We start from the raw sequence: 27553 nt of genomic DNA, 5'->3' as shown, positions 1-27553 counted from the left end.
GGTGTGTAAAAAGAGCCCGTAGGATCATTGGGGACACAAGCCATCCCAGCCACAATCTATTCCAGCTGCTACCATCTGGGAAGCGGTACTGCAGCATAAAAGACAGGACCAACAGGCTCCGGGACAGCTTCTTCCACCAGGCCATCAGACTGATTACCTCATGCTGATTTGAGTGTACTCTATATTACATTGACTGTTCTATTTATTATGAATTACTATGATTGCACATTGCCCATTTAGACAGAGATGCAACATAAAGATTTTTGCTCCTCATATTATGTGAAGGATGTGAGAAATTAAGTCAATTCATTGATGGTGCCAGAAGCATTTCGCTATATGTTTTGATGGACATGTGACAAATGAAGCAAATCTTTGGGGTGGCACATTAGTGTAAGCTCATATGGCACCAGTGACCCGGATTCAATTCCACCACTGCCTGTAAGTAGTTTGTACATTCTCCCTGTACTTGCTCCCACATTTCAAAGACATACAGGTCAGTAGGTTAGTTGGTCACATGGGTGTAATTGGGCCGCGTGGGCTTGTTGGGCTGGTGGGGCCTGTTACCGCGCTGTCTCTCAAAATAAATAATTTCGTTTCGGGACTTAGAGGAAAAATGACAAAAAAACAGCAATGATATCTCAACTTGTCAACCAGATGTTTCAGAAGGGGTTGGAGAGATACACAGGGCAATTGGAACAGGATTTATCCATTTCAATATCGCCATGGCTGATCTGCTCCAGTACACATATCCCCACTGCCAGAAGATGTCCTGTGAATGAACTTCCACATTACTGCAAAGAAAAAACACATTTATCAGGATACTTCAGCCATTATTTCCAAGTTTGAAACTTTCCTCCAAGTGAGATTAAACAGCAAATTTCAAAAAAGCTGTTTGAAACATGACAGAACGATGAGAGAGAGTGAGAAAAAGGTTGAGAGAAAGATTAAGAGAGAGAAAGAAATAATAGAGAGGGAGGAGATGGCGGTGTGAGAGAGAGGGGAGAGAGAAAGATGGAAAGAAAGAGAGGGGAGGGAGGGAGAAAGATGGAAAGAAAGAGAGTGGAGAGAGAGAGAGAGGAGAGGGGGAGAGAGAGAGAGAGAGAGAGAAAGGAAGAAATATTTTAAACTGTCCTTTTTTCCTCAGGACGCCACTTCGGCTGCTCCCAGGCATTTGATGGGGCTGGCCAGGAGGTGGCGCACTCGTGGCAGAATGGAGCCATCCACTTTGACGACGATGAGCATTTCACCGCTGCCAACAGCAACCAGGGCATCAACCTGCTGAGGGTGAGCTGCTGGAGGATGACTCTCCGGGCTGGAGTACGTGGAAGGGGAAAGATGAGGGTTGGGCAGAGAAGGGTTAGAAGCAAAACCGAAAGCAAGAGTGAGCCAGCCGTGTGACAGTGTCATCCCTATCCACAGTAATCAACAGTCGTGGTTGCACTCAGTCTGTGATGACCATCTGAGCAGAGCGCCTGGAATGGGTGACAGATGAGAAAAGGTTAAGGGTGAGGTGCAATCATTCTGCAGCCCCACAGAGAGAAGGTCGTGGATTACAACTGATTACAGTCACAGCGCCCAGTCTGACATTTAATCCACAACCAATCTCTTTAAAACAAGCTATTTGAAGTGTGCTGTGTGCAAATTGCCTGTTGTAAGGTATTGGAGCAGAATTAGGCCATTTGGCCCATCAAGTCTGCTGCGCCTTTTGATCATGGTTGATCATTTCCCTCTCAACCCCATTCTCCTGCCGTAACCTTCAACACCCTGACTTACCAAGAATCCATCAACCTCAGCCTTAAATATATTAAATGACCTGGCCTCCACAGCCACAAATTCTCTGACTTCTGGTTCAAGAAATTCCTCATCTCCATTCCAAATGGACATCCCTCTATTCTAAGGTTGTGCCTCTAGGTCCTAGACTCCCCCACTACAGGAAACATCCTCTCCACATCCACTCTATCTGTGCCCTCTGGTCCTAGACTCCGCCACTATCGGAAACATCCTCTCCACATCCACTCTATCTGTGCCCTCTGGTCCTAGACTCCCCCACTACAGGAAACATCCTCTCCACATCCACTCCATCATTGAAATGTTTCAATGAGCTCCCCCTCATTCTTCTAATTTCCAGCGAATACAGGCCCACAGCCATAAAGTGCTCCTCATACCATAAGCATTTCAATCCCGGGATCAGTTTCATGACCATCCTTTGAACCGTCTCCAATGTCAGCACATCCTTTTTTAGATAAGGGTCCCAAAATAGCTCACAATACTCCAAGTGAGGCGTCACCGGTGCCTTACAAAGCCTCATTACATCCTTGTTTTTATATCCTAGTCCTCTCAAAATGAAGGCTGACATCGCATTGGCCTTCCTCACCAGCAATTCAACCTGCAAACTAACCTTTAGGGAATCATGCACAAAGACTCCCAAGCCCCTTTGCACCTCAGAATTTTGAAATTTCTCCCCGTTTCGAAAATGGAACATACTTCTATTCATTCTACCAAAGTGTGTGACCATACACTTACAGACACTGTATTCCATCTGCCACTCCTTTGCCCATTCATCTAATCTGTCTGAGTCCTTCTGCATCTTCCTAATACACTCAATGGTCACGTTATTAGGTATAGTAGAACCTGGTGTGATCTTCTGCTGCTGTGGCCCATCCACTTGAAGGTTCGATGTGTTGTGCAGTGAGAGGTGTTCTTGTGATTTGCATTCCTGTCACCTCTTGCCAGCTTGAACCAGTCTGACAACTGCCCTCTGACCTCTCTCATTAACAAGGCGTTTTCACCCACAGAACGGCTGCTCACTGGATGTTTTTTGCTTCTCGCACCATTCTCTGTAAACCCTAGAGACCGTTGTGCATGGAAATCCCAGGAGGTCAGCAGTTGCTGAGCTCCTCAAATCGCCCCGCCTGGCACCAACAATCTTTGAATTGTCAATGCCACATTTCTTCCCCATTCTGATGTTTGATCTGAACAACAACTGAACCTCTTGACCATGTCTGCATGCTTTTGAATTGCTGTTACATGATTGGTTGATTAGATATTTGCATTAATGAGCGGGTGTACAGCTGTTATCTCATAAAGTAGACACTGAGTGTACTTAGAACATAGAAGCTTAGAAACCTACAACACATTACAGGCCCTTCGGCCCACAATGTTGTGCCGACCATATAACCTACTCTAGAAACTGCCTGGAGTTTCCCTACTGCAAAGCCCTGTATTTTATAAGCTCCATGTACCTATCTAAGAGTCCCTATTGTATCTACTTCCACCCCCTTCGCTGGCAGTGCATTCCATACACCCACCATTCTTTGTGTGAAAAACTTACCTCTGAAATTCCTTCTGTACCTACTTCCAAACACCTTAAAGCTATGCCCCTCACGTTAGCTTCAGCCCTGAGAAAAAGCCTTTGGCTATCCACATGATCAATGCCTCTCATCACCTCATACCTACACATAAATACTTTGTAATATACCAATGTGCGTCATAAAAGGGACATGAAAAATGCTGTTTAAAAACCTTTAAACGTTAAGTGGAGAGCTGGAGAAGGCTTGGTTTCTGCTTTAGGAAGAGAAGATGAGTTTTAACACTGCCTGGAGATATTGACCCAATCCTCAAAGATCAGAGGTAACTGACGGAGAATTAGAGTGAAACTCTAATAACCTGCCTTCTGGTTCTTCAGGAATCCTGACACAGCGGACTTCCCGCATTCCCTTCAAGCAGCTGTGGCTGTACTTTCCAGACTCTCTTTAACGCAGTCATCCGCAACCTCGGGTCTGTGGAGCTTAGGGGACTGAAGGGTGATCTTACAGAGGTGTATAAGTCACGAGGGCCATAGATGGGGTAAATGTACCTAATCTTTTTCCCAGGGCAAGTGAGGTGAGGGGGGGATAGATTTAATGGAGATTTAAAGAATTAAAGATTTAAGTGCTTCTACTTCCTCATGAGGTTAAAGAAATTTGGCACTTCCTTCTTGATCCTTACCAGTTTTTATCAGCACACCACAGAAATCATTCTTTCTGAATGAATCAAGACTTGGTATGGCATCGGCTCTGCCTGGGACTGAAACAAATAGGAGAGAGTTATGGACACAGTTTATCACATCATGGATACCAGCCTCCCCTCCGTGGATCCTGTCTACACTTCTCACTGCCTCAGCAAAGCAGCCAACGTAATCAAAGACCCCACCCACTCCGGACATTCTCTCTTCTTTCCTATCCCATCAGGCAGAAGATACAAAAGCCTGAAAGCACATACTACTAGGTTCAAGGACAGCTTCTACCCTGCTGTTACAGGACCTGTCACCTCAAAGTCCACCTCATTATAATCTTTCATCTTACTGGTTACCGGTACTGCACTTTCTCTGTAGCTGAAACACTTTATTCTGCAGTCTGTTATTGATTTCCCTGGCTCTACCTCAATGCACTGTGTAATGAATAGATCTATATGGACAGTATGCAAGACAAGTTTTTCACTGTAGCTTGGTACAATAATAAACTGAGTCCAATTCCAAGTTAAAAGGCATTTGAATAAGTACCATGGATAGGAAAAGTTTATAACAGTGATTCCCAACATTTTATGTCATTACGAATGCCATTAATCGGGGGTCCATTAGAAACGTTTAGAAGGATATAGGTCAAACACAGAAAGATAGAAAACCTACAGCATCATACAAGCCCTTCGGCCCACAAAGCTGTGCCAAATATGTCCTTAGCTTAGAAATTACCTAGGCTTACCCATAGTCCTCTATTTTTCTAAGCTCCATGCACCTATCCAGGAGTTTCTTAAAAGACCCTATTGTATCCGCCTCCACCACTGTTGCTGGCAGCCCATTCCATACACTCACCACTCTCTGAGTAAAAAAACTTATCTCTGACATCTCCTCTGCACCTACTTCCAAGCAGCTTAAAACTGTGCCCTCTCGCACTAGCCATTTCAGCCCCGGGAAAAAGCGTCTGACTATCCACAGGATCAATGCCTCTCATCATCTTGTACACCTCTATCAGGTCACATCTCATCCTCTGTTGCTTCAAGGAGAAAAGGCTGAGTTCACTCAACTTGTTTTCATAAGGCATGCTCCCCCAATCCAGGCAACATCCTAGTAAATCTCCTCTGCACCCTTTCTATGGTTTCCACATCCTTCCTGTAGTGAGGCAACCATAACTGAGCACAGTACTCCTTGTGGGGTCTGACCAGGGTCCTATATAGCTGCAACATTACCTCTCGGCTCCTAAATTGAATCCCATGATTGATGAAGGCCAATACACCGTACCACAGACTCAAACTGCGCAGCTGCTTTGAGTGTCCTATGGACTCGGACCCCAAGATCCCTCTGATCCTCCACTCTGCCAAGTGTAGGCTTAGGGGGACACTTTGGTCCATGTGGACAAGTTGAGCTGACAGGCCTGGTTCCATGATCTGTGACTTGGAGGAAGATTTTTGACAGATGAAGTGGTTACCATCAGCAAAACAAGGGAGAAAGTCGCAACAGTAACTGGTGAAAGATAATGTCTGAAGGGAAGGGACATGGCACCAATGAGTGTGACTGAGTGGTCATGTTTCTGAGCATGGAGCAGGACCTCTGGCTTTGAATCACTCCCTTGTCGGCTGAACAGTTCCCTGGTTCTTGGCCTAACTCCCAGCATGAGGTGGAATTCTGCTGCCATTTGTTGTTTCAGGTGGCAGTGCATGAGGTTGGTCACGTCCTGGGCTTGCCTCACACACTCATCAGGGGGTCAGTGATGCAACCCAACTACAGTGCAGAGGGCAGAGACGTGGAGCTGGCTGGGACTGACAGGAAAGCCATCCAGCAGCTGTACGGTAAGCAACCTCACTCATTGGCGGGAACTCATGCACTGGAAACTTGCTTCTGAGTTATTTTAGACCACAAGACAGAGGAACAGAATTAGGCCGTTCAGCCCATTGAATCGGCTCCACCATTCCATCATGGCCGATTCATTTTCCCCCTCAACCTCATTCTCCTGCCTTCTCCCAGTAACCTTTGACCCCCTTAATTAAACAAGAACCGATCAGCCTCTGCTTTATATACACCCAATTACTTGGTCTCCGCAGCTGTCAGTGGCAATGAATTCAACAGGTTCACCATTCTCTGGCTAAAAAAAAAAAATCCTCCTCATCTCTGTTCTAAAACTCCAAGAGGACCACGACCCTGTTGTGGTTTGGAGGCTCGCGTGCCTCAGCGACGCGGAGAGCTATGTTGGCTGGAGCCAGGGCTTTTTGCTTTGGCCCCTAATAGGGTCACCCATGCCAAACAGGTCAAAGGGTAGGGGCCAGACTAAGAGTGGTCCACCGGTCCTCCAGGTTCAGGGGTTTAACTCAGAACTAACAACCCTGACTGGCAAAACAAAACTGTTGTGGTAACAGCAATGACGAATCCTTCTACAGCTGTGTGTGAGGGTATTCCTGACCGTGCACCCGGGACTTGCATGACTGACAGTAGTGACAACGGAGCTACTGACACTGAACACCACTAGAGATGGAGGACCTTTGCTGCTGTCCTAAACACCAATTGTATAACAGGCAGTAAGTAGTCTGTCCCAATGGGTCCTCTAATCCCAGGCTTCCCCACTGATGGAAGGACCCTCTCGACATCCACCCTCTCTAGGCCTTGCAGTCTTCTAGGTAGTTGTTCAAGCACAGAGTGTCCTTGTGATGGAGGAGGGGGACTGCAGCCTTGTGTTGAAGGTGCTTCCGACAGGGCGAGCAGTGTGCCTGCTTCACAGCCCCAGAGAGCCAGGCTCGACCCTGACCCCCGGAGGTGTCTGTGTGGAGTTTGCACGTTCTCCCAGTGACTGTATGGGCTAACTTGGGTGCGCGGTTCCCTCCCACATTACAAGGACGTACGGGTTGGTAGGTTAATCGGACCGTTGTAAATTACTCCACGGACACTGGGGTGACAAAAGAATCCGGGAGGGTATGAATGGGTGTGTCAGAGAATGGATTATGGCAGGAGTACCCAGTCTTTATGCTATGGACCTTGACCATTAACCAAGGGGTCTGTGGAACCCCTGTGTTTCGGGGAAGTACCTGAGTGTGAGCTATTGACTCCATCTGACTATTTCCTTAGGATATAAAGGAGCCTACTTTGTCCCATTGGCTCCTCATTGGCTTACAGACGATCCAGTTCCTCCACTAATTTTTCCAGTAATCTCTGCTCCCCGCATTCCCATCTCCTCCTGTTTCTGCCTCTCTACACCCCAGCATCAATTTACAGTGGCAGATTACCCTACCAACCCCGCCTCTTCGAGATTTGGGAGGAAACCAGTGCAGCCGGGACAACGTCCGGACTCCTCTTCCACTGCACCAGAGGCCATATTGAACCAGGGTCACTGCTAGCTGTGCTGACTCGATGGGCTGAATGGTCTTCTTTGCTGTTATGAGGAAAAAGTGTCATGATGTTGTCCAAGCAGGGAAAAGGGGAGGAGATCAGGACGTCACTGAACGTACTCCACCTGTCTCTGAACATCTCATTTCTCCTGCTGACATTCACTCTCCTTTCCTGAGGCCTCCTCACCACTTACCTTCTCCCCTCTGTGACCAGGTGTATGTGAGGGGCCATTCGACACCGTCTTCGACTGGGTCCGAAGAGAGAGGGGCCCGGACGGCATACTGGTCGTTGCTTTTAACACGTACTTCTTCCGAGACAGTTGGTACTGGATGTACGAGAACCGTAACAACCGGACCCGGTACGGGGACCCGCTGCCCATCTACACCGGCTGGCATGGCATCCCCGGGGCGGGCATTGACGCCTTCGTGCACGTCTGCACGAGGTCCAAGGATGCCGCCTACTTTTTCAAAGGTAGTGGGCGCAACAGTTTGTGTAACATTCTTTTGTGTAGGAAAGCTTTCCAAGCCGCTTCGTCTGTGTGAAATGCAACGATGCGCCTCACGTGGAGACAATAATTTAGTTTGGAGAGGTAGGTTTGAAGGAGGAAAATGCAATAAAGAAACATTGAGATGGACTGACAGAAACATACACCAGGGAAACAGACACGAGCTTCTGCAGATACTGGAAATCTTGAGCAACACACACAGAGTGTTGGAGGAATTCAACAGGTCAGGCCGCATCTAGGGAGAGAAAAGACCAGGTGGCATTTTGAGCCAAGACCATTCCTCAAGACCTTTATTAGGAAAACAGCCCTTTCAGCTCACTGATACAGTGCTGACAACCTATACACCAGGTGAATGATTCTTGCTCAGTAAGGACATCAAAGGTTATGGGGAAAAGGCATGATGGAATGACAGAGCAGACTTGATGGGTTGAATGGCCTAATTCTGCTCCTATATCTTCTGCTCATGGAATGGGACTAGCTAGTTAAGAAGCTTGGGCAGCATGGATGAGTTGGGCCAAATGGACTGTTTCTGTGCTGAATTGCTCTATGACTCTGTATGCTCCGGAGGAAGATCAGCTCGGGGCCCAGGTGGCCGAGGCACTGCCTCCAGCTGTGGAGGGACTAAATTCAGGGGTTTAGAGACCAGAACTAGAAGAGGGCAGAGAGGCCAGGGGCCTGTGAAATGAGAACACAAGGGATCAATGCCAGACAAGAGTTTGAAAACAATGAATATTTTGAATCAGCGTGATGCTTAACCAATAGCAGGAGTAGTCGGTGACCTTGGGGAAGCTGCATAAAGAGAGTTTGTATAGCATAAGGGGACAGCAAGGTTATTTTTCCACCTCTTTTTTCTTCTCCCCTCCCCTTTCCTTCTTAATTCATTCTCGTTTTCGCCTCTTACCTCTTCTCTTCACCTGCCTATCACCTCCCCTGTTGCCCCTCTTGCTTCCCTGTCTCCTATGGTCCACTCTCCTCTCCTATCAGATTCCTTCTTCTCCAGCCCTTTACCTTCCCCACCCACCTGGCTTCACCCATCACCTTCTAGCTTGTCCACCTAACCTCCCCCCCACTTTTATATTCTGGCACCTTCCCCGTTCCTTACCAGTCCTGATGAAGTGTCTTTGCCTGAAACGGCGACTGTTCATTCCTTTCCACAGATGCCGCCTGACCTGCTGAGTTCCTCCAGCATTTTGTGTGTGTTGCTCTGGATTTCCAGCACCTTGTGCTTCTGTCTCCTCTTTAACCAGAAGTACAACATGGTGGCTATGTCAGTTTATTTGGGCACTATCAGTGCAGAAAAGTTCGGAAAAACTTCCTCTCATGTTCAGTGGTTTAAGTCAGGCTAAAGCAAAGCAGTGCTGAGAACCAACTCAGCATCTGTGTTGGTTATTTTTTAAAAAAATTTTCAGTGTTCTTTGATGTGTCTGATCTTGTCCCTGACCAATTATTGTACTTCAAATTAGAGTTTTTAATCACTCAGGTGTAACTCAGTTTTAAATTATTTAAAGTGAATAAGATGCAGAACTATTTACAAAATGTCAGAGGAACTCAGCAGTTCAGGCAGGATCTATGGACGGGAATTATCAGCTTATATTCTGGGCTGAGACCCTTCCTCTGAATGTGTGGCTCTGGATTTCCAATACCTGCAGAATCCCTTGTGTTGATGCAGAACTAGTTTTTAGTTATATTGGGGAGCAGTCATCACACACACACACACACACACACACACACACACACACACACACACACACACACACACACACACACACACACACACACACACACACACACACACACACACACACACACACACACACACACACACACACACACACACACACACACACACACACACACACACACCCTAAATCTTCCTTCACGTGTTTGACAGGAACTCAGTACTGGAGGTACGACAATGTAAATGATCGGGCCTACACACAGGACTTGCATGGTGTGAGTTATCCCAGGCTCATCTCCAGTGGATTCCCTGGCATCACCGGTCCAATTAACGCAGCCTTCTTCGACAGACGTGACCAGGGTATTTACTTCTTCAAGGACAACATGGTGAGCATTACTTCACTATCTTGCTGAAGTTACCCTTTCTCTCTCCACTCTCTGTCAATGGAAACTGGCTGCGACACGGATGAGTGTTTACCAGATTGCTAAAACCTGTTAAAACTAATTAGGCTGATACCACGGTCTGCAAGGGTTTCCTGTAAATTCCTGTAATACTCTGCAGCTGATTTAATTCTGAGCCTACTAGTGCTCCTAATTCTTGGAGGTATATTAACAATGATTCATTTCTTTGTTACACTTCAAGCATTAACACTGACATCCATAGTAAACAACTGCATGTTCTGATTTGTAAAATTGTTTTTGCACTTCTGGCTAGCAGAGAATTAATCCATCAATTACAAAGCAAACAACCATTCTGTTAATGGCCCAAATAATAAAAATACGTAGATTTGACTGGAATAGTCCAGGCTGATACTCTTGTACAGGGAATGGTGTGCTTTCAAAAGTGAAATCTTTTAAATAAGACATTAGTCTCATGCTTATATTTCTCAGTCAGATGGGCTTATGATCCCATGGTATTATTGTGAAGAAATCCTGTGCAATGTTTATTTTGCAAGAAAAAGGAGATACGATACATGTCCTTCCATCCATAGAACCGTAGAACATTACAGCACAGAAACAGGCCTTTTGGCCCTTCTTGGCTGTGCTGAACCATTTTTCTGCCAAGTCCCACTGACCTGCTCCTGGCCCATATCCCTCCGTACACCTCTCATCCATGTACCTGTCCAAGTCTTTCTTAAATGTTAAAAGTGATCTCACATTTACCACTTTATCTGGCAGCTCATTCCACACTCCCACCACTCTCTGTGTGAAGAAGCCCCTGCCAATGTTCCCTTTAAACTTTTCCCCCTTCAGCCTTAACCCATGTCCTCTGGTTTTTTTCTACCCTAACCTCAATACTTTGATTTATAAAGGCCAATGTACCAAAAGCTCTCTTTACTATCCTATCTACCTGTGACGCCACTTTTAGGGAATTTTGTATCTGTATTCCTCGATCCCTCTGTTCTACTGCACTCCTCAGTGTCCTACCATTTACCTTGTATGTCCCACCCTGGGTTTTCCTTCCAAAGTGCAATACCTCACACTTCTCTGTATTAAACTCCATCTGCCATTTTTCAGCCCATTTTTCCAGCTGGTCCTTTCCTTTCACCATCCAGGGCCCCAGGTGAAGCAGCGATTCACCTGAACTTCTACTGGTCTAGTGGACTGCACATTGTGTGCTCAGTGTAGTCCCTTCAAGAAAGGAGCTCGCTTTGCGGTGCACCTGCACTCAGTCCGCAAGGGTGACTCTGAGCCTCTGGTTACCTGTCACTTGAGTTTCCCACCCCCTCCCTCTCTTTCTTCACTGTTGCAATGAAGTCCAATGCAAGCTTAATAAACAACACCTCAACTTCAGTCTGGGCACACAACAGCCTTCAGGCCTCAGTATTGAATTCGCCAACTTCAGGTTGCCACTTTCTGTTTCTATCAGAACTGGCCATTTCTGACCACAATCCATCTCTGGATAAGTGTCGTCTCTCTCTGATTTAGGACCACTTTTGGTCCTTCTGGTAATATAGTCCAACTAGATAGGCATCTGCTTCAGCTCTGCTGTTACCAACGGCGAACAGACGAGAAAGCAGAACCTGGTTCAAAATTCAGTTGGACTTACCCAATCAGAGATATTCCAGCTGTTTGACCTCACTATCAGAGATATTCCCTCTGTTTGACCTCACTATCAGAGATATTCCCACAGTTTGACCTCACTATAAGAGATATTCAAGCTGTTTGACCTCACTATCAGAGATATTCCCTCTGACCTCACTATCAGAGATATTCCCACTGTTTGACCTCACTATCAGAGATATTCCCACTGACCTCACTATCAGAGATATTTCCACTGTTTGACCTCACTATCAGAGATATTCCCCCTGTTTGACCTCACTATCAGAGATATTCCCTCTGTTTGACCTCACTATCAGAGATATTCCTTCTGACTTCACTATCAGAGATATTCCCGCTGTTTGACCTCACTATCAGAGACATTCCCTCTGACCTCGCTATCAGAGATATTCCCTCTGTTTGACCTCGCTATCAGAGATATTCCCACTGGTTGACCTCACTATCAGAGATATTCCCACTGACCTCACTATCAGAGATATTCCTTCTGACTTCACTATCAGAGATATTCCCGCTGTTTGACCTCACTATCAGAGATATTCCCTCTGACCTCACTATCAGTGATATTCCCACTGTTTGACCTATCAGAGATATTCCCTCTGACCTCACTATCAGAGATATCCCCACTGTTTGACCTCACTATCAGAGATATTCCTTCTGACTTCACTATCAGAGATATTCCCACTGTTTGACCTCACTATCAGAGATATTCCCTCTGACCTCACTATCAGAGATATTCCCTCTGTTTTGACCTCACTATCAGAGATATTCCCTCTGTTTGACCTCACTATCAGAGATATTCCCTCTGACCTCACTATCAGAGATATTCCCTCTGTTTGACCTCACTATCAGAGATATTCCCACTGTTTGACCTCACTATCAGAGATATTCCCACTGTTTGACCTCACTATCAGAGATATTCCCTCTGACCTCACTATCAGAGATATTCCCTCTGTTTGATCTCACTATCAGAGATATTCCCACTGTTTGACCTCACTATCAGAGATATTCCCTCTTTGACCTCACTATCAGAGATATTCCCACTGTTTGACCTCACTATCAGAGATATTCCTTCTGACTTCACTATCAGAGATATTCCCACTGTTTGACCTCACTATCAGAGATATTCCCTCTGACCTCACTATCAGAGATATTCCCTCTGTTTTGACCTCACTATCAGAGATATTCCCACTGTTTGACCTCACTATCAGAGATATTTCCTCTGACTTCACTATCAGAGATATTCCCTCTGTTTGACCTCACTATCAGAGATACTCCCACTGTTTGACCTCACTATCAGAGATATTCCCACTGTTTGACGTCACTATCAGAGATATTCCCTCTGTTTGACCTCACTATCAGAGATATTCCCTCTGACCTCACTATCAGAGACATTCCCTCTGTTTGACATCACTTTCAGAGATATTCCCTCTGACCACACTATCGGAGATATTCCCTCTGTTTGACCTCACTATCAGAGATATTCCCTCTGACCTCACTATCAGAGATATTCCCACTGTTTGACCTCACTATCAGAGATATTCCCACTGACCCTACTATCAGAGATATTCCTTCTGACTTCACTAACAGAGATATTCCCTCTGTTTGACCTCACTATCAGAGATATTCCTCTGTTTGACCTCACTATCAGAGATATTCCCTCTGACCTCACTATCAGAGATATTCCCTCTGACCTCACTATCAGAGATATTCCTGCTGTTTGACCTCACTATCAGAGATATTCCCTCTGACCTCACTATCAGAGATATTCCCTCTGACCTCACTATCAGAGATATTCCCGCTGTTTGAACTCACTATCAGAGATATTCCCTCTGACCTCACTATCAGAGATATTCCCTCTGACCTCGCTATCAGAGATATTCCCTCTGTTTGATCTCGCTATCAGAGATATTCCCACTGGTTGACCTCACTATCAGAGATATTCCCACTGACCTCACTATCAGAGATATTCCTTCTGACTTCACTATCAGAGATATTCCCGCTGTTTGACCTCACTATCAGAGATATTCCCTCTGACCTCACTATCAGTGATATTCCCACTGTTTGACCTATCAGAGATATTCCCTCTGACCTCACTATCAGAGATATTCCCTCTGTTTGACCTCACTATCAGAGATATTCCCACTGTTTGACCTCACTATCAGAGATATTCCCACTGTTTGACCTCACTATCAGAGATATTCCCTCCGACCTCACTATCAGAGATATTCCCTCTGTTTGACCTGACTATCAGAGATATTCCCACTGTTTGACCTCACTATCAGAGATATTCCCTCTGTTTGACCTCACTATCAGAGATATTCCCGCTGTTTGACCTCACTATCAGAGATATTCCCTCTGACCTCACTATCAGAGATATTCCCTCTGACCTCACTATCAGAGATAATCCCTCTGACCTCACTATCAGAGATATTCTCTCTGACCTCAATATCAGAGATATTCCCTCTGTTTGACCTCACTATCAGAGATATTCCTTCTGACTTCACTATCAGAGATATTCTCTCTGTTTGACCTCACTATCAGAGATATTCCTCTGTTTGACCTCACTATCAGAGATATTCCTTCTGACTTCACTATCAGAGATATTCCCTCTGTTTGACCTCACTATCAGAGATATTCCTCTGTTTGACCTCACTATCAGAGATATTCCCGCTCTTTGACCTCACTATGAGAGATATTCCCTCTGACCTCACTATCAGAGATATTCCTCTGTTTGACCTCACTATCAGAGATATTCCCGCTCTTTGACCTCACTATGAGAGATACTCCCTCTGACCTCACTATCAGAGATATTCCTTCTGACTTCACTATCAGAGATATTCCCTCTGTTTGACCTCACTATCAGATATTCCCACTGTTTGACCTCACTATCAGAGATATTTCCTCTGACCTCACTATCAGAGATATTCCCACTGTTTGACCTCACTATCAGAGACATTCCCACTGTTTGACCTCACTATCAGAGACTTTCCCTCTGTTTGACCTCACTATGAGAGATATTCCCACTGTTTGACCTCACTATCAGAGATATTTCCTCTGACCTCACTATCAGAGATATTCCCACTGTTTGACCTCACTATCAGAGACATTCCCACTGTTTGACCTCACTATCAGAGACTTTCCCACTGGTTGACCTCACTATGAGAGATATTCCCTCTGTTTGACCTCACTATCAGTGATATTCCTACTGTTTGACCTCACTATCAGAGATATTCCCTCTGACCTCACTATCAGAGATATTCCCTCTGACCTCACTATCAGAGATATTCCCTCTGTTTGACCTCACTATCAGAGATATTCCCTCTGTTTGACCTCACTGTCAGAGATATTCCCTCTGACCTCACTATCAAAGATATTCCCGCTGTTTGACCTCACTATCAGAGATATTCCCTCTGACCTCACTATCAGAGATATTCCCTCTGACCTCACTATCAGAGATATTCCCTCTGACCTCACTATCAGAGATATTCTCTCTGACCTCAATATCAGAGATATTCCCTCTGTTTGACCTCACTATCAGAGATATTCCCACTGTATGACCTCACTATCAGAGATATTTCCCCTGTTTGACCTCACTATCAGAGACATTCCCACTCTTTGACCTCACTATCAGAGATATTCCCACTGTATGACCTCACTATCAGAGATATTCCCACTGTATGACCTCACTATCAGAGATATTCCCACTGTATGACCTCACTATCAGAGATATTTCCACTGTTTGACCTCACTATCAGAGACATTCCCACTCTTTGACCTCACTATCAGAGATATTCCCACTGTATGACCTCACTATCAGAGATATTCCTTCTGTTGGACCTCACTATCAGAGATATTCCCTCTGACCTCACTATCAGAGATATTTCCACTGTTTGACCTCAGTTTCAGAGATATTCTCTCTGTTTGACCTCACTATCAGAGATATTCCTTCTGACGTCACTATCAGAGATATTCCCTCTGTTTGACCTCACTATCAGAGATATTCCTCTGTTTGACCTCACTATCAGAGATATTCCTTCTGACTTCACTATCAGAGATATTCCGTCTGTTTGACCTCACTATCAGAGATATTCCTCTGTTTGACCTCACTATCAGAGATATTCCTTCTGACCTCACTGTCAGAGATATTCCCGCTGTTTGACCGCACTATCAGAGATATTCCCACTGTTTGACCTCACTATCAGAGATATTCCCACTGTTTGACCTCACTGATGATATATTCCCTCTGACATTACTATCAGAGATATTCCCTCTGTTTGACCTCACTATCAGAGATATTCCCACTGTATGACCTCACTATCAGAGATATTCCCTCTGTTTGACCTCACTATCAGAGATATTTCCTCTGTTGGACCTCACTATCAGAGATATTCCCTCTGACCTCACTATCAGAGATATTCCCACTGTTCGACCTCACTATCAGAGATATTCCCACTGACCTCACTATCAGAGATATTCCCTCTGTTTGACCTCACTATCAGAGATATTCCTCTGTTTGACCTCACTATCAGAGATATTCCTTCTGACTTCACTATCAGAGATATTCCCTCTGTTTGACCTCACTATCAGAGATTTTCCCACTGATTGACCTCACTATCAGAGATATTCCCACGGTTTGACCTCACTATCAGAGACATTTCCACTGTTTGACCTCACTATCAGAGACATTCCCACTCTTTGACCTCACTATCAGAGATATTCCCTCTGACCTCACTGTCAGAGATATTCCCTCTGACCTCACTGTCAGAGATATTCCCGCTGTTTGACCTCACTGTCAGAGATATTCCCTCTGACCTCACTATCAGAGATATTCCCTCTGACCTCACTATCAGAGATATTCCCTCTGACCTCACTATCAGAGATATTCTCTCTGACCTCAATATCAGAGATATTCCCTCTGTTTGACCTCTCTATCAGAGACGTTCCCAATGTTTGACCTCACTATCAGAGACATTCCCACTCTTTGACCTCACTATCAGAGATATTCCCTCTGACCTCACTATCAGAGATTTTCCCACTGTTTGACCTCACTATCAGAGATATTCCCACTGTTTGACCTCACTATCAGAGACATTCCCACTGTTTGACCTCACTATCAGCGACATTCCCAATCTTTGACCTCACTATCAGACATATTCCCTCTGACCTCACTATCAGAGATTTTCCTACTGTTTGACCTCACTATCAGAGATATTCCCACTGTTTGACCTCACTATCAGAGATATTCCCACTGTTTGACCTCACTGATGATATATTCCCTCTGACCTCACTATCAGAGATATTCCCTCTGTTTGACCTCACTATCAGAGATATTCCCACAGTATGACCTCACTATCAGAGATATTCCCTCTGTTTGACCTCACTATCAGAGATATTGCCTCTGTTGGACCTCACTATCAGAGATATTCCCTCTGACCTCACTATCAGAGATATTCCCACTGTTTGACCTCACTATCAAAGATATTCCCACTGACCTCACTATCAGAGATATTTCCACTGTTTGACCTCACTATCAGAGATATTCTCTCTGTTTGACCTCACTATCAGAGATATTCCTTCTGACTTCACTATCAGAGATATTCCCTCTGTTTGACCTCACTATCAGAGAGATTCCTCTGTTTGACCTCACTATCAGAGATATTCCTTCTGACTTCACTATCAGAGATATTCCCTCTGTTTGACCTCACTATCAGAGATATTCCTTCTGACTTCACTATCAGAGATATTCCCTCTGTTTGACGTCACTATCAGAGATATTTCCACTGTTTGACCTCACTATCAGAGATATTCCCTCTGACCTCACTATCAGAGATATTCCCACTGTTTGACCTCACTATCAGAGATATTCCCACTGACCCTACTATCAGAGATATTCCTTCTGACTTCACTAACAGAGATATTCCCTCTGTTTGACCTCACTATCAGAGATATTCCTCTGTTTGACCTCACTATCAGAGATATTCCCTCTGACCTCACTATCAGAGATATTCCCTCTGACCTCACTATCAGAGATATTCCTGCTGTTTGACCTCACTATCAGAGATATTCCCTCTGACCTCACTATCAGAGATATTCCCTCTGACCTCACTATCAGAGATATTCCCGCTGTTTGAACTCACTATCAGAGATATTCCCTCTGACCTCACTATCAGAGATATTCCCTCTGACCTCGCTATCAGAGATATTCCCTCTGTTTGATCTCGCTATCAGAGATATTCCCACTGGTTGACCTCACTATCAGAGATATTCCCACTGACCTCACTATCAGAGATATTCCTTCTGACTTCACTATCAGAGATATTCCCGCTGTTTGACCTCACTATCAGAGATATTCCCTCTGACCTCACTATCAGTGATATTCCCACTGTTTGACCTATCAGAGATATTCCCTCTGACCTCACTATCAGAGATATTCCCTCTGTTTGACCTCACTATCAGAGATATTCCCACTGTTTGACCTCACTATCAGAGATATTCCCACTGTTTGACCTCACTATCAGAGATATTCCCTCCGACCTCACTATCAGAGATATTCCCTCTGTTTGACCTGACTATCAGAGATATTCCCACTGTTTGACCTCACTATCAGAGATATTCCCTCTGTTTGACCTCACTATCAGAGATATTCCCGCTGTTTGACCTCACTATCAGAGATATTCCCTCTGACCTCACTATCAGAGATATTCCCTCTGACCTCACTATCAGAGATAATCCCTCTGACCTCACTATCAGAGATATTCTCTCTGACCTCAATATCAGAGATATTCCCTCTGTTTGACCTCACTATCAGAGATATTCCTTCTGACTTCACTATCAGAGATATTCTCTCTGTTTGACCTCACTATCAGAGATATTCCTCTGTTTGACCTCACTATCAGAGATATTCCTTCTGACTTCACTATCAGAGATATTCCCTCTGTTTGACCTCACTATCAGAGATATTCCTCTGTTTGACCTCACTATCAGAGATATTCCCGCTCTTTGACCTCACTATGAGAGATATTCCCTCTGACCTCACTATCAGAGATATTCCTCTGTTTGACCTCACTATCAGAGATATTCCCGCTCTTTGACCTCACTATGAGAGATACTCCCTCTGACCTCACTATCAGAGATATTCCTTCTGACTTCACTATCAGAGATATTCCCTCTGTTTGACCTCACTATCAGATATTCCCACTGTTTGACCTCACTATCAGAGATATTTCCTCTGACCTCACTATCAGAGATATTCCCACTGTTTGACCTCACTATCAGAGACATTCCCACTGTTTGACCTCACTATCAGAGACTTTCCCTCTGTTTGACCTCACTATGAGAGATATTCCCACTGTTTGACCTCACTATCAGAGATATTTCCTCTGACCTCACTATCAGAGATATTCCCACTGTTTGACCTCACTATCAGAGACATTCCCACTGTTTGACCTCACTATCAGAGACTTTCCCACTGGTTGACCTCACTATGAGAGATATTCCCTCTGTTTGACCTCACTATCAGTGATATTCCTACTGTTTGACCTCACTATCAGAGATATTCCCTCTGACCTCACTATCAGAGATATTCCCTCTGACCTCACTATCAGAGATATTCCCTCTGTTTGACCTCACTATCAGAGATATTCCCTCTGTTTGACCTCACTGTCAGAGATATTCCCTCTGACCTCACTATCAAAGATATTCCCGCTGTTTGACCTCACTATCAGAGATATTCCCTCTGACCTCACTATCAGAGATATTCCCTCTGACCTCACTATCAGAGATATTCCCTCTGACCTCACTATCAGAGATATTCTCTCTGACCTCAATATCAGAGATATTCCCTCTGTTTGACCTCACTATCAGAGATATTCCCACTGTATGACCTCACTATCAGAGATATTTCCCCTGTTTGACCTCACTATCAGAGACATTCCCACTCTTTGACCTCACTATCAGAGATATTCCCACTGTATGACCTCACTATCAGAGATATTCCCACTGTATGACCTCACTATCAGAGATATTCCCACTGTATGACCTCACTATCAGAGATATTTCCACTGTTTGACCTCACTATCAGAGACATTCCCACTCTTTGACCTCACTATCAGAGATATTCCCACTGTATGACCTCACTATCAGAGATATTCCTTCTGTTGGACCTCACTATCAGAGATATTCCCTCTGACCTCACTATCAGAGATATTTCCACTGTTTGACCTCAGTTTCAGAGATATTCTCTCTGTTTGACCTCACTATCAGAGATATTCCTTCTGACGTCACTATCAGAGATATTCCCTCTGTTTGACCTCACTATCAGAGATATTCCTCTGTTTGACCTCACTATCAGAGATATTCCTTCTGACTTCACTATCAGAGATATTCCGTCTGTTTGACCTCACTATCAGAGATATTCCTCTGTTTGACCTCACTATCAGAGATATTCCTTCTGACCTCACTGTCAGAGATATTCCCGCTGTTTGACCGCACTATCAGAGATATTCCCACTGTTTGACCTCACTATCAGAGATATTCCCACTGTTTGACCTCACTGATGATATATTCCCTCTGACATCACTATCAGAGATATTCCCTCTGTTTGACCTCACTATCAGAGATATTCCCACTGTATGACCTCACTATCAGAGATATTCCCTCTGTTTGACCTCACTATCAGAGATATTTCCTCTGTTGGACCTCACTATCAGAGATATTCCCTCTGACCTCACTATCAGAGATATTCCCACTGTTCGACCTCACTATCAGAGATATTCCCACTGACCTCACTATCAGAGATATTCCCTCTGTTTGACCTCACTATCAGAGATATTCCTCTGTTTGACCTCACTATCAGAGATATTCCTTCTGACTTCACTATCAGAGATATTCCCTCTGTTTGACCTCACTATCAGAGATTTTCCCACTGATTGACCTCACTATCAGAGATATTCCCACGGTTTGACCTCACTATCAGAGACATTTCCACTGTTTGACCTCACTATCAGAGACATTCCCACTCTTTGACCTCACTATCAGAGATATTCCCTCTGACCTCACTGTCAGAGATATTCCCTCTGACCTCACTGTCAGAGATATTCCCGCTGTTTGACCTCACTGTCAGAGATATTCCCTCTGACCTCACTATCAGAGATATTCCCTCTGACCTCACTATCAGAGATATTCCCTCTGACCTCACTATCAGAGATATTCTCTCTGACCTCAATATCAGAGATATTCCCTCTGTTTGACCTCTCTATCAGAGACGTTCCCACTGTTTGACCTCACTATCAGAGACATTCCCACTCTTTGACCTCACTATCAGAGATATTCCCTCTGACCTCACTATCAGAGATTTTCCCACTGTTTGACCTCACTATCAGAGATATTCCCACTGTTTGACCTCACTATCAGAGACATTCCCACTGTTTGACCTCACTATCAGCGACATTCCCAATCTTTGACCTCACTATCAGACATATTCCCTCTGACCTCACTATCAGAGATTTTCCTACTGTTTGACCTCACTATCAGAGATATTCCCACTGTTTGACCTCACTATCAGAGATATTCCCACTGTTTGACCTCACTGATGATATATTCCCTCTGACCTCACTATCAGAGATATTCCCTCTGTTTGACCTCACTATCAGAGATATTCCCACAGTATGACCTCACTATCAGAGATATTCCCTCTGTTTGACCTCACTATCAGAGATATTGCCTCTGTTGGACCTCACTATCAGAGATATTCCCTCTGACCTCACTATCAGAGATATTCCCACTGTTTGACCTCACTATCAAAGATATTCCCACTGACCTCACTATCAGAGATATTTCCACTGTTTGACCTCACTATCAGAGATATTCTCTCTGTTTGACCTCACTATCAGAGATATTCCTTCTGACTTCACTATCAGAGATATTCCCTCTGTTTGACCTCACTATCAGAGAGATTCCTCTGTTTGACCTCACTATCAGAGATATTCCTTCTGACTTCACTATCAGAGATATTCCCTCTGTTTGACCTCACTATCAGAGATATTCCTTCTGACTTCACTATCAGAGATATTCCCTCTGTTTGACGTCACTATCAGAGATATTTCCACTGTTTGACCTCACTATCAGAGATATTCCCTCTGACCTCACTATCAGAGATATTCCCACTGTTTGACCTCACTATCAGAGATATTCCCACTGACCCTACTATCAGAGATATTCCTTCTGACTTCACTAACAGAGATATTCCCTCTGTTTGACCTCACTATCAGAGATATTCCTCTGTTTGACCTCACTATCAGAGATATTCCCTCTGACCTCACTATCAGAGATATTCCCTCTGACCTCACTATCAGAGATATTCCCGCTGTTTGACCTCACTATCAGAGATATTCCCTCTGACCTCACTATCAGAGATATTCCCACTGTTTGACCTCACTATCAGAGATATTCCTTCTGACTTCACTATCAGAGATATTCCCTCTGTTTGACCTCACTATCAGAGATATTCCTCTGTTTGACCTCACTATCAGAGATATTCCTTCTGACTTCACTATCAGAGATATTCCCTCTGTTTGACCTCACTATCAGAGATATTCCTCTGTTTGACCTCACTATCAGAGATATTCCCGCTCTTTGACCTCACTATGAGAGATATTCCCTCTGACCTCGCTATCAGAGATATTCCCTCTGTTTGTCCTCGCTATCAGGTATTCCCACTGTTTGACCTCACTATCAGAGATATTTGCTCTGACCTCACTATCAGAGATATTCCCACTGTTTGACCTCACTATCAGAGACATTCCCACTGTTTGACCTCACTATCAGAGACTTTCCCTCTGTTTGACCTCACTATGAGAGATATTCCCACTGTTTGACCTCACTATCAGAGATATTTCCTCTGACCTCACTATCAGAGATATTCCCACTGTTTGACCTCACTATCAGAGACATTCCCACTGGTTGACCTCACTATCAGAGACTTTCCCACTGGTTGACCTCACTATGAGAGATATTCCCTCTGTTTGACCTCACTATCAGAGATATTCCCACTGTTTGACCTCACTATCAGAGATATTCCCTCTGACCTCACTATCAGAGATATTCCCTCTGTTTGACCTCACTATCAGAGATATTCCCTCTGTTTGACCTCACTGTCAGAGATATTCCCTCTGACCTCACTATCAAAGATATTCCCGCTGTTTGATCTCACTATCAGAGATATTCCCTCTGACCTCACTATCAGAGATATTCCCTCTGACCTCACTATCAGAGATATTCCCTCTGACCTCACTATCAGAGATATTCTCTCTGATCTCAATATCAGAGATATTCCCTCTGTTTGACCTCACTATCAGAGATATTCCCACTGTATGACCTCACTATCAGAGATATTTCCCCTGTTTGACCTCACTATCAGAGACATTCCCACTCTTTGACCTCACTATCAGAGATATTCCCACTGTATGACCTCACTATCAGAGATATTCCCTCTGTTTGACCTCACTGTCAGAGATATTCCCTCTGACCTCACTATCAAAGATATTCCCGCTGTTTGACCTCACTATCAGAGATATTCCCTCTGACCTCACTATCAGAGATATTCCCTCTGACCTCACTATCAGAGATATTCTCTCTGACCTCAGTATCAGAGATATTCCCTCTGTTTGACCTCACTATCAGAGATATTCCCACTGTATGACCTCACTATCAGAGATATTTCCACTGTTTGAACTCACTATCAGAGACATTCCCACTCTTTGACCTCACTATCAGAGATATTCCCACTGTATGACCTCACTATCAGAGATATTCCTTCTGTTGGACCTCACTATCAGAGATATTCCCTCTGACCTCACTATCAGAGATATTTCCACTGTTTGACCTCAGTATCAGAGATATTCTCTCTGTTTGACCTCACTATCAGAGATATTCCTTCTGACTTCACTATCAGAGATATTCCCTCTGTTTGACCTCACTATCAGAGATATTCCTCTGTTTGACCTCACTATCAGAGATATTCCTTCTGACTTCACTATCAGAGATATTCCGTCTGTTTGACGTCACTATCAGAGATATTCCCTCTGACCTCACTATCAGAGATTTTCCCACTGTTTGACCTCACTATCAGAGATATTCCCACTGTTTGACCTCACTATCAGAGACATTCCCACCGTTTGACCTCACTATCAGCGACATTCCCACTCTTTGACCTCACTATCAGACATATTCCCTCTGTTTGACCTCACTATCAGAGATATTCCCTCTGTTTGACCTCACTATCAGAGATATTCCCTCTGTTTGACCTCACTGTCAGAGATATTCCCTCTGACCTCACTATCAGAGATATTCCCGCTGTTTGACCTCACTATCAAAGATATTCCCTCTGACCTCACTATCAGAGATATTCCCTCTGACCTCACTATCAGAGATATTCCCTCTGACCTCACTATCAGAGATATTCCCTCTGACCTCAATATCAGAGATATTCCCTCTGTTTGACCTCACTATCAGAGATATTCCCACTGTATGACCTCACTATCAGAGATATTCCCACTGTTTGACCTCACTATCAGAGACATTCCCACTCTTTGACCTCACTATCAGAGATATTCCCACTGTATGACCTCACTATCAGAGATATTCCCTCTGTTTGACCTCACTATCAGAGATATTCCCTCTGTTGGACCTCACTATCAGAGATATTCCCTCTGACCTCACTATCAGAGATATTCCCACTGTTTGACCTCACTATCAGAGATATTCCCACTGACCTCACTATCAGAGATATTTCCACTGTTTGACCTCAGTATCAGAGATATTCTCTCTGTTTGACCTCACTATCAGAGATATTCCTTCTGACTTCACTATCAGAGATATTCCCTCTGTTTGACCTCACTATCAGAGATATTCCTCTGTTTGACCTCACTATCAGAGATATTTCTTCTGACTTCACTATCAGAGATATTCCCTCTGTTTGACCTCACTATCAGAGATATTCCTCTGTTTGACCTCACTATCAGAGATATTCCTTCTGACTTCACTATCAGAGATATTCCCTCTGTTTGACCTCACTATCAGAGATATTCCACTGTTTGACCTCACTATCAGAGATATTCCTTCTGACTTCACTATCAGAGTTATTCCTTCTGACTTCACTATCAGAGATATTCCCTCTGTTTGACCTCACTATCAGAGATATTCCTCTGTTTGACCTCACTATCAGAGATATTCCTTCTGACTTCACTATCAGAGATATTCCCTCTGTTTGACCTCACTATCAGAGATTCCTCTGTTTGACCTCACTATCAGAGATATTCCTTCTGACTTCACTATCAGAGATATTCCCTCTGACCTCACTATCAGAGATATTCTCTCTGACCTCAATATCAGAGATATTCCCTCTGTTTGACCTCACTATCAGAGATATTCCCACTGTATGACCTCACTATCAGAGATATTCCCTCTGTTTGACCTCACTATCAGAGACATTCCCACTCTTTGACCTCACTATCAGGGATATTCCTCTGTTTGACCTCACTATCAGAGATATTCCCTCTGACCTCACTATCAGAGACATTCCCGCTGTTTGACCTCACTATCAGAGATATTCCCTCTGACCTCACTGTCAGAGATATTCCCTCTGACCTCACTGTCAGAGATATTCCCTCTGACCTCACTGTCAGAGATATTCCCGCTGTTTGACCTCACTATCAGAGATATTCCCGCTGTTTGACCTCACTATCAGAGATATTCCCACTGTTTGACCTCACTGATGATATATTCCCTCTGACCTCACTATCAGAGATATTCCCTCTGTTTGACCTCACTATCAGAGATATTCCCACTGTATGACCTCACTATCAGAGATATTCCCTCTGTTTGACCTCACTATCAGAGATATTCCCTCTGTTGGACCTCACTATCAGAGATATTCCCTCTGACCTCACTATCAGAGATATTCCCACTGTTCGACCTCACTATCAGAGATATTCCCACTGACCTCACTATCAGAGATATTCCCTCTGTTTGACCTCACTATCAGAGATATTCCTCTGTTTGACCTCACTATCAGAGATATTCCTTCTGACTTCACTATCAGAGATATTCCCTCTGTTTGACCTCACTATCAGAGATATTCCTCTGTTTGACCTCACTATCAGAGATATTCCTTCTGACTTCACTATCAGAGATATTCCCTCTGTTTGACGTCACTATCAGAGATATTCCTCTGTTTGACCTCACTATCAGAGATATTCCTTCTGACTTCACTATCAGAGATATTCCTTCTGACTTCACTATCAGAGATATTCCCTCTGTTTGACCTCACTATCAGAGATATTCCTCTGTTTGACCTCACTATCAGAGATATTCCCTCTGACCTCACTATCAGAGATATTCACTCTGACCTCAATATCAGAGATATTCCCTCTGTTTGACCTCACTTTCAGAGATATTCCCACTGTTTGACCTCACTATCAGAGACATTTCCACTGTTTAACCTCACTATCAGAGACATTCCCACTCTTTGACCTCACTATCAGAGATATTCCCTCTGACCTCACTATCAGAGATTTTCCCACTGTTTGACACTATCAGAGACACTCCCACTGATTGACCTCACTATCAGAGACATTCCCACTGTTTGACCTCACTATCAGAGACATTTCCACTGTTTGACCTCTCTATCAGAGACATTCCCACTCTTTGACCTCACTATCAGAGATATTCCCTCTGACCTCACTATCAGAGATTTTCCCACTGTTTGACCTCACTATCAGAGATATTCCCACTGTTTGACCTCACTATCAGAGATATTCCTCAGTTTGACCTCACTATCAGAGATATTCACTCTGACCTCACTATCAGAGACATTCCCGCTGTTTGACCTCACTATCAGAGATATTCCCTCTGACCTCACTGTCAGAGATATTCCCTCTGACCTCACTGTCAGAGATATTCCCTCTGACCTCACTGTCAAAGATATTGCCGCTGTTTGTCCTCACTATCAGAGATATTCCCTCTGACCTCACTATCAGAGATATTCCCTCTGACCTCACTATCAGAGATATTCTCTCTGACCTCAATATCAGAGATATTCCCTCTGTTTGACCTCACTATCAGAGATATTCCCACTGTTTGACCTCACTGATGATATATTCCCTCTGACGTCACTATCAGAGATATTCTCTCTGTTTGACCTCACTATCAGAGACATTCCCGCTGTTTGACCTCACTATCAGAGATATTCCCTCTGACCTCACTGTCAGAGATATTCCCTCTGACCTCACTGTCAGAGATATTCCCTCTGACCTCACTGTCAGAGATATTCCCTCTGACCTCACTGTCAAAGATATTGCCGCTGTTTGACCTCACTATCAGAGATATTCCCTCTGACCTCACTATCAGAGATATTCCTTCTGACTTCACTATCAGAGATATTCCTCTGTTTGACCTCACTATCAGAGATATTCCTTCTGACTTCACTATCAGAGATATTCCCTCTGTTTGACCTCACTATCACAGATATTCCTCTGTTTGACCTCACTATCAGAGATATTCCCTCTGACCTCACTATCAGAGATATTCACTCTGACCTCAATATCAGAGATATTCCCTCTGTTTGACCTCACTATCAGAGATATTCCCACTGTTTGACCTCACTATCAGAGACATTTCCACTGTTTGACCTCACTATCAGAGACATTCCCACTCTTTGACCTCACTATCAGAGATATTCCCTCTGACGTCACTATCAGTGATTTTCCCACTGTTTGACCTCACTGTCAGAGATTTTCCCACTGATTGACCTCACTGTCAGAGATATTCCCACTGATTGACCTCACTATCAGAGACATTCCCACGGTTTGACCTCACTATCAGAGACATTCCCACTCTTTGACCTCACTATCAGAGATATTCCCTCTGACCTCACTGTCAGAGATATTCCCTCTGACCTCACT

General features: G+C 44.2%; 1 protein-coding gene across 1 annotated transcript in view; it reads left to right on the top strand.

The window, feature by feature from the left end:
- Positions 1–27553, top strand: part of LOC132377429 (matrix metalloproteinase-21-like) — a 142690-nt gene that overhangs the window by 6899 nt on the left and 108238 nt on the right. The window contains exons 3-6 of the mRNA XM_059943953.1: positions 1145–1284; positions 5682–5823; positions 7565–7822; positions 9748–9920. Coding sequence (XP_059799936.1) covers positions 1145–1284; positions 5682–5823; positions 7565–7822; positions 9748–9920 — 713 coding nt within the window. The remainder of the gene's footprint in view (positions 1–1144; positions 1285–5681; positions 5824–7564; positions 7823–9747; positions 9921–27553) is intronic.

The sequence above is a fragment of the Hypanus sabinus genome, chromosome 1 (genome assembly GCF_030144855.1).
Source record: "Hypanus sabinus isolate sHypSab1 chromosome 1, sHypSab1.hap1, whole genome shotgun sequence".
NCBI lineage: Eukaryota > Metazoa > Chordata > Chondrichthyes > Myliobatiformes > Dasyatidae > Hypanus > Hypanus sabinus.
Note: the sequence above shows the minus strand (reverse complement) of the source record. Positions and strands in the feature narration are given on the sequence as shown.